At 43.5% G+C, this 12,938-nt stretch overlaps 1 protein-coding gene across 2 annotated transcripts; it reads left to right on the forward strand.

Annotated features, from left to right (window-relative positions):
• The first annotated feature begins 4,163 nt into the window (after positions 1–4,163).
• On the forward strand, positions 4,164–10,830 carry hnmt (histamine N-methyltransferase). 2 transcript variants are annotated; one of them, XM_060877052.1, is made up of 7 exons: positions 4,164–4,312; positions 5,159–5,301; positions 5,974–6,026; positions 6,136–6,243; positions 6,940–7,070; positions 7,373–7,466; positions 7,595–8,613. In XM_060877052.1, exons 2-7 carry the CDS (start codon positions 5,165–5,167, stop codon positions 7,936–7,938), a joined length of 867 nt encoding a protein of 288 aa, XP_060733035.1. In that variant the 5' UTR covers positions 4,164–4,312; positions 5,159–5,164; the 3' UTR covers positions 7,939–8,613. The 2 variants fall into 2 exon arrangements, with proteins under 2 accessions (XP_060733035.1, XP_060733034.1); XM_060877051.1 differs by lacking the exon at positions 7,595–8,613 and adding an exon at positions 10,118–10,830 and having other exon boundaries at positions 4,165–4,312.
• Positions 10,831–12,938: the final 2,108 nt, after the last annotated feature.

A 12,938-nucleotide genomic window follows, 5' to 3' on the forward strand; every position in this document is an offset into this window, starting at 1 on the left:
TGTATGTTTGTAGCTGTAGTTTCCGATTTTGTTTAATTTAACAAGCACTGGACTGCACTGGTTGCACTGGAATCCCTGCATCTGGGTCTAATTGCCTATATCGGACGGTTGCCTGCCCTGATCCGCCCGTGTACTTTACACCCACTTACACAATGGACATTCGTTGTGTTAGTTTATTAGCTCAGGATCTGTAAGTATAGTATGTGGTCATGGTCATGATCACATGTACAATGTCATCTAGTTCTGGTTAATATTATGAACAGCAAACCTTCCTTAAATCCCTTAATCTTTATAAAACATGTTACATAAATTCTTCCATGTAATAAAATTGTGGCTCTGACTGTAATTAATGACTTCATGTCTCGACCGCATTTTACAAACCGGACAGTAACCTTAAACCCGCTGATCATGAGTTAAATAAACAAATTCATGTTGCATGTGAATTAATGTGTAAATAATTAATGGTGCTTGCAAAGCATCATTCTTACTATCCTGCATTCTCTTCCGGACAAAACTTCGGCATGTAACTTGTCCCGCAGCTTTTGTCCTATACCCATGAATGACATGTCAAATCGACCGGCTCATTGAGGAGAGGTGTGCTGTGATTTTTCTAAGCGATCCGAGTACCGGTACTTCCGGTACTGGGTCTCAAAGTGGCCTTTTTTAACATAGACTCCCATTATAAACTTTGGAGGTTTATAACTCTGCAAGCTTTCAAACTATCTACACCAAACTCGGCCAGCTCCTTTAGGGTGATACTCTGAACAAACTTTTAAATTGGTGTAACGACTGGCCTTCCGGTTGTGCCACAAAACACTCAGAACAATGAGGGGAACTTCCTCACGTGTAATTTGATGAAGTCACGTGATCCATCCATCCATCCATCTTCTACTGCTTATCCGGGGCCGGGTCGCGGGGGCAGCAGTCTGAGCAGGGACACCCAGACTTCCCTCTCCCCAGACACTTCCTCCAGCTCCTCCGGGGGAATACCGAGGCGTTCCCAGGCCAGCCGAGAGACATAGTCCCTCCAGCGTGTCCTAAGTGTTCCCCGGGGCCTCCTCCCGGTTGGACATGCCCGGAACACCTCCCCAGAGAGGCGTCCCGGAGGCATCCGGAACAGATGCCTGAGCCACCTCGGCTGACTCCTCTCGATGTGGAGGAGCAGCGGCTCTACTCTGAGCTCCTCCCGAGTGACCGAGCTCCTCACCCTATCTCTAAGGGAGCGCCCAGCCACCCTGTGGAGGAAACTCATTTTGGCCGCCTGTATCCGGGATCTTCTCCTTTCGGTCATGACCCAAAGCTCATGACCATAGGTGAGGGTAGGAACGTAGATCGACTGGTAAATAGAGAGCTTCGCCTTGCGGCTCAGCTCTTTCTTCACCACAACAGACCGGTATATCGACCGCATCACTGCAGAAGATACACCGATCCGCCTGTCGATCTCCCGCTCCATCCTTCCCTCACTCGTGAACAAGACCCCAAGATACTTAAACTCCTCCACTTGAGGCAGGAGCTTTCCACCAACCTGAAGGGGACAAGCCACCCTTTTCCGGCTGAGAACCATGGCCTCGGACTTGGAGGTGCTGATTCTCATCCCTGCCGCTTCACACTCGGCTGCAAACCGTCCCAGTGCACGCTGAAGGTCCTGATTTGAAGAAGCCAACAGGACAACATCATCTGCAAAAAGCAGAGACGAAATCACGTGGTCCCCAAACCGGAGTCCCTCCGGCCCCCGACTGCGCCTAGAAATCCTGTCCATATAAATAATGAACAGGACCAGTGACAAAGAGCAGCCCTGCCAGAGTCCAACATGCACCGGGAACAAGTCTGACTTACTGCCGGCAATGCAAACCAAACTCCTGCTCCGGTCATATAGGGACCGGACAGCCCTTAGCAGAGGGCCCCGGACCCCATACTCCCAGAGCATCCCCCACAGATCACCACGAGGGACACAGTCGAATGCCTTCTCCAGATCCACAAAGCACATGTGGACTGGTTGGGCAAACTCCCATGAACCCTCCAGCAACCTGGTGAGGGTATAGAGATGGTCCAGTGTTCCACGACCGGGACGAAACCCGCATTGTTCCTCCTGAATCCGAGGTTCGACTATCGGCCGAATTCTCCTCTCCAGTACCCTACTCAAACTCAATGTCTCCAACCTCCCTCGGGATCTGGTTGAAGCTCTGCCGGAGGTGGGAATTGAAGATCTCTCTGACCGGAGACTCTGCCAAACGTTCCCAGCGGACCCTCACAGTACGTTTGGGTCTGCCAAGTCTGTCCAACTTCCTCCCTGGCCATCGGATCCAACTCACCACCAGGTGGTGATCAGTTGACAGCTCCGCCCCTCTCTTTACCCGAGTGTCCAAGACATACGGCCGGAGGTCAGATGAAACAACCACAAAGTCGATCATCGACCTCCGACCTAGGGTGTCCTGATGCCATGTGTACTGATGGACACCCTTATGCTTGAACATGGTGTTCGTTATGGACAAACTGTGACTAGCACAGAAGTCCAATAACAGAACACCACTCGGGTTCAGGTCGGGGGGGCCGTTCCTCCCAATCACGCCCCTCCAGGTGTCACTGTCGCTGCCCACGTGAGCGTTGAAGTCCCCCAGTAGAACGACGGAGTCCCCGGTCGGAGCACTTTCCAGCACCCCTCCTAGAGACGGCAAGAAGGTCGGGTACTCTACACTGCCATTTGGCCCGTAAGCACAAATAACAGTGAGAGACCTCTCCCCGACCTGAAGGCGCAGGGAAACGACCCTCTCGTTCACCGGGGTGAACTCCAACACATGGCTGTTGAGTTGGGGGCTATGAGCAAGCCCACACCAGCCCGCCAACTCTCACCGCGGGCAACTCCAGAGTAGTAGAGAGCCCAGCCTCTCTCAAGGAGTTGGGTTCCAGAGCCCAAGCCGTGCGTGGAGGCGAGCCCAACTATATCTAGTCAGTATCTCTCGACCTCCCGCACCAGCTCAGGCTCCTTCCCCCCAGCGAGGTGACATTCCATGTCCCTAGAGCCAGATTCCGTGTCCGGGGATTGGGTCACCGAGGCTCCCGCCTTCGACTGCCACCCAATCCACATTGCACCAGCCCCTTACGGTTTCTCATGCAGGTGGTGGGACCACAGGAGATCGGCCCCACGTCGCTCCTTCGGGCTGAGCCCGGCCGGGCCCCATGGGGTAAGACCCGGCCACCAGGCACTCGCATGCGAGCCCCAACCCCGGGCCTGGCTCCAGGGTGGGGCCCCGGTTGCACCATACCGGGCGACGTCACGGACCTTGCTTTGTTTTTCTTCATAACGGGCTTTTGAACCGCTCTTTGTCTGGCCCGTCACCCAGGACCTGTTTGCCTTGGGAGAACCTACCAGGGGCAAAAAGCCCCAGACAACATAGCTCCTAGGATCATTCAGGCACGCAAACCCCTCCACCACAATAAGGTGGCGGTTCAAGGAGGGGGAAGTCACGTGATGTCACGTGAAAATAAAAAAATTGCACAACATGGACATGTGACATATCAAAACACTCAGCACGATGAGGGGAACTTGCCACGTGCAAGCACCATTCACATTTTCTTCAGAAAATGTACGTTCTAGTTTAGCATTATGTTTCTTCTCTGCTCTTCCTTCTCTACCTCATATCCTTTCTTTTCTTCATCCAGAGAGTTTGGTGTGGAATGAAGCACAGCCCAGCAGTGATGTGTGTGTGTGTGTGTGTGGAATGAAACACAGCTCAGCAGTGATGTGTGTGGAATGAAACACAGCCCAGCAGTAATGTGTGTGGAATGAAACACAGCTCAGCGGTGATATGTGTGTGTGTGGAATGAAACACAGCTCAGCAGTGATGTGTGTGTGTGTGTGGAATGAAACACAGCTCAGCAGTGATGTGTGTGGAATGAAACACAGCCCAGCAGTGGTGTGTGTGTGTGTGTGTGTGTGTGTGTGTGTGGAATGAAACACAGCCCAGCAGTGATGTGTGTGGAATGAAACACAGCCCAGCAATGATGTGTGTGTGGAATGAAACACAGCCCAGCAGTGATGTGTGTGGAATGAAACAAAGCCTAGAAGTGAATGTGTGTGTGGAATGAAACACAGCCCGGCAGAGATGTGCGTGTGTGTGTGTGTGTGTGTGTGTGTGGAATGAAACACAGCCCGGCAGTGATTATATATTTGTGTGTGGAATGAAACACAACCCAGCAGTGAAGCCTTCAGGGTTGTGGCTTTAAGATTCACACACACACACACACGGAACATCTGCACAGCAGCGGCACGAAGGCAGAGGGAAAAAAACACAACTTAAAAAGCAGATAAAAGGTGAACATTGAGTCTTGATTGTTATTTATTTATTTATCCATCCGTTCGGTCGCTTGTTTTGTATTTTCCAGCGCGCTTGCAGTGAACGTGAGGAAATTACGTGGCGTTTTGACCGGGATTCGTGCACAGATATTGCCCGAAACGTGTGTTTGAGAGAGTAAGAGAAAGTGTGTGTGTGTGTGTGTGTGTGTGCGCGCGCGAGCGAGTGCCTCGGGGTTTATACCAATCTGTTGCTCATCAGCGCTCGTGCACAATATAATGACGCTTCGGATCCGTTATCGTGCGTCGTATTGTGCGTGTTTGTGCACGTGCATAAACCCTCTAAATCACACGTTTGTGGGGTTAACATGATCACACTGACAGGTGAAGTAGAAGCTGTGATTATTAGACAGTGTTGAGATGCAGGTTTGCAGTTCTGAGATGCTTTTCAGCTCATCATGGTTCTCACAGATGGTTTCAGGTTCTCTGGTCATCCTGTCAGCTCAGACCGGTCTGATCCTCTGATCTCTCTCAGTCTGCAGATCCTCCATTCTGTCTCAACTTTAGTGACTGTTGTGTAAAAATCCCAGCAGGAGATCAGCAGCTTCTGAAAAACTCAAACCAGCTCATCTGATACCAACAACGTCATCCATGTGACCACACAGATCAGGCCAGACCGCACAGATCAGGCCGCACAGATCAGGCCAGACCGCACAGGCCAGACCAGATCAGACTTTTTCGTCATTTGTATTAGATTTTGTACGTTGTCCTGCAGCCATGTGATTGGCTGATTGGGTAGCTGTATAAATGAGCAGGCGTGTGTGTGTGTGTGATAATATACATGACTTTATTCTGCCTGCATTTAAGAGGAAGATGGCTGCTCAGAACAGGAGCTTGGTAGATGATTACTCCAGATACCTGAAGGCGTTCGAGCTGTTTCTGGAACGTTCATCTGAACACCAGTGTATGAGAGACTTCATCCACAACACACTTCCAAACATCCTGTCCACGTAAGTGTGACACCCCATCACACACACACACGCATAATTGGGTCACATGCTGAACCTTTAGAATAATCTTCCTAAAGTAAACTTTCAGTAGATTTAGTGTGTGTGTTTATCAGTCAGTGTTTCTGTTACACAAGAGTGTTTTTCCTGCTTTTTACAGATAATTGGGTTAAAACAGGGTGTGTGTTCGTGCCTGCTTGAGAAACACTAAACTAGACCCAACTTTATTACAGTTAATAAATGAGCTTTTCCATAGTAACAGCTCATGCACCTTTTACAGCAGACATAAATGGATTTAGTTTCCCTTTATAGAAGGAGTTTAACAGTTAGAGGTTTGAACTTTAAGCTATAACCATAATAAAAGTATAAGTAATGGGCAAAACATTTCAATTTTAGAAAAGAAAGTGATATCGTGTCACGTGTTTAAAGTGATATCGTGTCACGTGTTTTAAATAAAAGGAATCAGATAGGTATCAAAGTTAATGTTATGATGAAGGAGTTAAATCAGGAAACATGATAAATGTCTCTCTCTCTCTCTCTCACACACACTCTTTCTCTCTCACTCTATCTCTCTCTCACACACACTCTCTCTTTCTCTCTCACACTCACTCACACACACACTCTCTTTCTCTCTCCCTCACACACTCTCTCTTTCTTTCTTTCTCTCTCGCTCAGTGTTGGAGCAGGAAAGTCCACTCTGAATGTTATGGGAGTGGGAAGTGGAGGAGGTATAAATCATTTATTATTATATATCCGAGTATTAATATACTTTTATCCCAGTGTAACCCTGTGACACACACACACACACACACACACACACACACACACTGTCTGCAGGTGACATCGATCTGGAAATCCTCACACAGCTGCACACTAAACATCCTGAGGCCCGAGTGGAGAATGATGTGGTGGAACCCAGCGGGGACATGCTGTATAAATATAAAGGTTACACACACACACACATCTCTCTTTAGTGTTCTTTATCTGTGTCATAATGAGTCATGATCACAAAATCAGGATTTATTACAATTAACAATTTCAATTACAATTTCAATTTTAATTAACAATTCAACATGTTCAAGTTTAGTGTGTAGGGCTTATTGTCAATACAGTAGGCTGTAGTGTGTATGAGTTATGGGGCAGGGTGTAAACTATAGAGGGTACAGTATGAAGGGCTTAGGGGTTTTGGGTGTATGCTATAGGGCCTAGAGGCTGTGCTGTAGGATGTATTTAGGGTGTACGCTTTAGGGTTTAGGGTGTATAGGGTTTGAGGGGTGTGTAATATTGGGTGTGCGCTATAAGGTTTAAGGTGTATTTGGTGATGTGGTAGCCTAGTGGTTAAGGTGTTGGGCTACCAATCCGAAGGTTGTGAGTTAGATTCCTACGTCCACCAAGCTGCCACTGCTGGGCCCCTGAGCAAGGCCCTTAACTCTCAATTGCTCAGTTGAATGAAAATGAGATAAAATGTAAGTCCCTCTGGATAAGGGGGTCTGCTAAATGCTGTAAATGTATTTCTGTAGGGTGTATAGAGTGTATGGTTTAAGGGTATTTCTGTAGGGTTTTACCTCATTTTATACTAGGGTGTGTACGGTTTAGTGTGTATGCTGTAAGGTGCTGTACTGATCTATTAACCGTGTGCAGTTTTAGTAGCGAAGACGGCAGGCCTCGATCACATCACCTTCAGGTTTAATAAGATGACGGCATCAGAGTTCGAGAGCGACTGGAAGCAGAGGAACATTGACAGGAAGTTTGACTTCATCCACATGATTCAGGTTTGTCCATAAACTCACTGCTACATACCAGGGATTTATCTGCTTTATCTGATTTACTGCTACATACCAGGGATTTATCCTAAAGAATGATTAACGTTGACTTAACTAAAATGATTTTATTATAGCTCTCTGCTCTCTAAACAGGTAATAGTTCTATTTATAAAGCTAATTATACATTTCTTTTTTATTTATAATAAATCTAAACGTGGCTCTTTGTTGTTGAACTGCAAAACTAAGATGTATTAGTGATATAAAGTAAACACTTTGGGGAGGTGATGATCCGTCACTTCACTTCTCCTCAGATGCTGTACTATGTGAAGGATCCCGAGGCAACGGTTTCCTTCTTCCGGAGTTTACTGCACAAAGACGGAAAACTCCTCATTATCCTGGTGACAGGTAAACACACCAGAAACACACGTGGGTTTTTGTATTAACACGTCCATGAGATGTCTGAAGATTAATCTAAATAAAACCCAGGGGGAATATTTTAGTGCTATCTGGCTAATTGATTGGACCTCCTGCAGGAGATAGTGGGTGGGGTGGGTTATGGAGAAGGTACCGAGATCAGGTGCACAGTTGCTGTGTCTCCACCGCGGACATCACAAGGTTCTTAGACGCCAAAAGAATCCCTCACGAGAGCCATGTTTTTGAGTCCAGTATGGACATCACCGAGTGTTTCACAGCTGGAGATGAGAAAGGAGAGCTGATGCTGGACTTCCTGACCGAGATCCTGGAGTTCAGTAAGAACGCTTCTCCAGAGCTGAAGGCCGGAGTGCTGGAGCTCCTCAAAGAGCCCGAGTGCAGCCGGGAGGTGGACGGCAGGGTCATGTTCAACAGCAACATGGAGGCCTTAGTGATTGACCCATAACTCTAAAATGGAGACGTGCCACTACAAGTCTCCTACTAAAGCCTTAATGTCTGCTATTTAATTGTGGATGAAGAGCTAAATAATTATGTTAACAATTAAATGCTTTCAGTAATCCTGTCAGGGTAGCTCATGCTAACTAGCTGGCTAATGTTGTCTGGAAAAATATAAACAATCATAGCTTTTCTAATGACTTTCTCTCAGTTTTTAAAAAAAAAAAAAAATTGTTACTTGAGTAGAATTAGTAGTATTTGAGCTTGACTGAAAAATGCTGTTAGATTAGCTTGTGCTAGCTATCCAGCTTGCTAGCTGGAAGATCATGAACACTTTATGAGCTGAATTTAAACTGCCTAAAAAAACTCACATTACTTCAAGTGATTAGCATTAGCAGTAGTGACATGGACATTTGACAAATTTTATATGAAAATAAATCTAGCACTGGAGTTTATTCTGTCTATCCGGCTCTGAATATGTCACACAAATTTTGTTAAGTTGGTACATGTTTGTTAGCGTGGTGGAAATTCACTTCTTTAAGAAGTCACTACTAACATGAAGAACTTCATCACGAGCCACGTAGCTGTTCCTGCTGTTCTCAGAGCGTGACAGATGGCTACAATGGATGAAGAAAAAATCCTTCCAAATGTCAAATATTTATTTTCTCTGTCATGTACTGTGTATGATTTTGCATGTGATTAATAAAAATTTAATTTGAAATTTAATTTATATTCTCAGTGTAGCTTGTTAGCAGGAGTTAGTTGAGGAATTCTAAATGGTTATGGATATAACTTAAAATTTGTCTCAGAAATCTTGTCAGTTAGATCCTGTTAGCAAAGTGGCTAACTTTTAGCAGTAAAGCTTGTGAGCAAGAACATCAAAAAGCCTGAACATCCTGAACATCCTGTTAAGTTATTGTATATTGGCAATCTTACTGGTGTTAAATTTCAGATTTTCTCATGTTAACCTGCTAACAAGCTGGAAGAATAAACAATTGAGTTACACCAATAAAAACTGACCTAAACTGACTGAACATTAGCTAGCTAGCTAGAATTAGCTGGAAATGAAAAAAATATATATGATTTAAAATTTGTCTGAAATTCTGTCATGTTTATTAATGTTATGCTATGTGTCCAGTGTTAGCACTGAAGCAGTGTTAGCACCTGTTCTGCAAATGATCTTTATCAATAGCGCTAAATAACGCAAATTCTACAAAGATTCTTATGCGATTTCAGGATTTTTTTTTAACATGAGTATGACGTAAATCTGTAAAATATTTAAATTTGCGGTGTATATAATACTTGAAATTAATATAAATTATTTAAAAATTTATTTAATAAGCCCCGCCTTCTTTCACAAACTTACATTAGCTATTGCAGTCTCAAATCAACTTTTTGGTTTGAAAGACGCTCAACATTTGTTTCACTGAGTGTAAGGAATTTTCTTCTGTCGCCTGGACAGGGTAACTAAATTCAGCCGTCTCGAACTCTGCTCGGTTTCTGGTTCCCGGCGAGTACTCGGGGTAGCCTCTATGAAACACACCAGTCAGTCTTTCAAAGAGAAGTCCCAAACTTTATTATGTCAAACCTGAATATATACAGGAAGGACATAATGTGTGTGTGCGGAGCAGAAGATAGCTTGACCGTTATCATGAAGCAGGAAACCTCCCAGAGCAGTATCATGTTTTTCATAGCTTCTTTCATACAAAGCGGAGCAGATGTGCTAGGGAGAGGAGGTTATGCTAAGGTCAAGGTATCTGTGTGTGTGTATGTGATTGTGTATAAGAAAAGAACATTGCGTTTTGTACAGAAATTCTGCAACATTATTAGAAAAGATAAAGTATTTTATACAATTATTCTCACACTGAGCTAATGTTGGCGGCAGGTCAAGAGTAGAGTTGTGCACAGATCTAGACCACAATATAGTTTCTCACGAATTGTGTTGGTTTTATTTGTCAAAATACAGTCAGTTAAATATTTTCAACTGGCGTGTTTAGAGAAAGAGAAATTTTCAGCTGTAACTAATTAATTTTATAAAGATGTCTACATCATTATCTAACGGACTCAATCATCACTTAGAATTGCAGTCAAGATGAAATGGTGTTGGCAAATTAAAGAGGGTGTTTTATAAACAGTATTGTACTGTATAATAAGCTTTAATATTTGCTAACTTACTGTGTCCCCTGCAGGACAGAGCGGATGGGGCAGGTTATGGAGAACCTACCGAGCTCAGCTCTGCAAGAGCGACATCAGTCAGTGTGTCACAACCGGAGACATCAAGAACTTCCTGGATGCTAAAGGAATTCCCTACCAGAGCCACACTCTCCAATCTCAGATGGACATCACTGAGTGTTTCACAGCTGGAGATGAGAAAGGAGAGCTGCTGCTGGACTTTCTCACAGAGGTCCTGGAGTTCAGTAAGAACGCTTCTCCAGAGCTGAAGGCAGGAGTGCTGGAGCTCCTCAAACAGCCCGAGTGCAGCCGAGAGGTGGACGGCAGGATTATATTCAACAACAACCTGGAGACCTTAGTGCTCACTCCGTAGAGCTGAAACATGATCATACTCTAGAATAAAGAAAAGACTTGATTCTAGTTCATTATTTTTAGATTTTAATTTCAACTTAATATGTTAAATAAATCTGTCTGATGTCTGTTGTAATTGTTTCTATAATGTTTACACAGTAACAAACTAGACTTTGTTTCAGAGTTATATTAAAATAAACAGATTATGTTAGATAATATAAAAAGCAATCATTCACTAACAGAGTGTGTTCGTTGACCAGTTAACCGTCTGAACTGTGACTTGAACTTGAACTGAGGGCGGGTTTATAAATGAGATGGACTGTGATTGTACAGTATATTTCGTAATGTCAAAAATATAATAATTAATGAGGAAAAATTATTTTGAAGAGTTGTCGTTTACGTTTTTGTTTATTTTAGTGTCCCAGTGATATTTAATGATGTTTAGATGATAATCATAAAAGTGAGAAATATTTCATCAAAACCTCTGGAGTTGTCAGTGGATCAGCTACATAGTAAAGGTGCTATTAGTTTAGATATTAACTGACCGTGAAATCATTTTAATGTGTCTTTATAACCAGATTTATTGCCTTTTATGACTTTTACTCACAGCTCATACTAATAGATCATCGTTTAATAGATAAAAATCACTTGCCGTTCATTAATAAATGACTCATTAGCATCGCTGGCTGTATTGCTGTAGTGTAAGAGGAATAAAACACACTGGGGCATATGCTGTTCTACAGACGGATGTTTTTCATGAGCTCTGTAGGGATTAGTTTCCTCTTACTGTAGTCATTTTTTCTTACATGATTTCTAAATGATGAATGTTTTCTTAATTTGAAAAAAAAAACATAACGTTTAGACTTTTTTAGAGCTACGGTGTCCCACAGGGTTCAGTTATAGGCCCCCTAACATACTGAGAAATACAGCAAGGACTTTATGAAATCAGTGTAAGAATAGGTAAGTGATTTAATGATATTTAATGACACTTTTTTCTTCATGTATAACAACATTCAGAGAAAATAAACATTTGGGCAGCTGATACACTAAACTAATCGCATTGATCGAGCATGGATAGTGCCAAGCCAGACCAACAGAGGGCGGGCTGACAGACATGGTCATATCATATGTTTTATGGTGTTTATGTGGGTGGTGCTACCTGTCTTATGTTTCCCACTACTGCACCTGATCCTTCTGGACATTAATTAGATGCCTTATATATGTTCATACCATAGACATTGTTTGTAGCTGTTGTTACATTCATGTTATGTCAGTATGTTTCATGTATAACCTGAATGCCAAGTGTTGTCAGGTTATAGATTACTAAATTATGTCAATGTCTTTGCCAAGATATGTCTATGTCTCATCTTTATTGTATGTTTGTAGCTGTGGTTTCCGATTTTGTTTAATTTAACAAGCACTGGACTGCACTGGTTGCACTGGAATCCCTGCATCTGGGTCTAATTGCCTATATCGGACGATTGCCGGCCCTGATCCGCCCGTGTACTTTACACCCACTTACACAATGGACATTTGTTGTGTTAGTTTATTAGCTCAGGATCTGTAAGTATAGTATGTGGTCATGGTCATGATCACATGTACAATGTCATCTAGTTGTGGTTAATATTATGAACAGCAGCTATGCTAATTGTTATGCTATGCTATGCTAAACTCTCCATTGTTCTCTTATTCTGCCCATCCAGGAGCATCCAGAGATTGAACCAGCTCCAGTTGTTCCACATCATGAAGAATCTGGACCTTCACTGAGACGAGGCCAAACCTGTGAGTATCCTGAGGTATCTAGAGATTTATCAGCTCCAGTTGTGTTCCGCTTCATGAAGTATTTAGACATTCTAAGAGAAGTTACCAACTCCATGTGGTCTCTGAGGACAACAACCTCATCATCAATACACAATTGTCTCTATCTTGTCTCTATAGACTCTATCTGACTGTAGAAAGGACATTATTCATAATAACACACTCTGGTGTTTATAACAGTTTATAATCACACCCTCCAGTGTCACCCAAATGAGGATGAGGTTCACTTTTGGGTCTGGTTCCTCTCAACATTTCTGCCTCTTCCATCTAAGGGAGTTTTTTCTCACCACAGTCACCTCAGGTTAGTACCTCATTTTGTACTATATTTCTTCTGTAAAGCTGCTTTGAGACAAAGTCCATTGTTATAAGATGTTTTGTCTAAGCAAGATTATAGTTCAAATTAAGTAAACTGTAATATTTCTGTTAAACACTAAACGCCACAGACATGATGGTGTTCAGGACTGAACAGTTACTGTATTAACTGGAGACACATATAAACACAGCTAAAAGTGTGATGGCTTGTAAAGACACTGTTGCAGCCTTTTGCAGTCTAGTGTACTTAATGTACTTAACTGTTTTCTATATAATAATAATCCCCCATTTTAGTCTTAGTGCCCTGCGCTGTGGATTCTTATCGCTCGTTATTTCCCCCCTTGCTGTGATGATGCA

Source organism: Tachysurus vachellii, chromosome 8 (genome assembly GCF_030014155.1).
Source record: "Tachysurus vachellii isolate PV-2020 chromosome 8, HZAU_Pvac_v1, whole genome shotgun sequence".
NCBI lineage: Eukaryota > Metazoa > Chordata > Actinopteri > Siluriformes > Bagridae > Tachysurus > Tachysurus vachellii.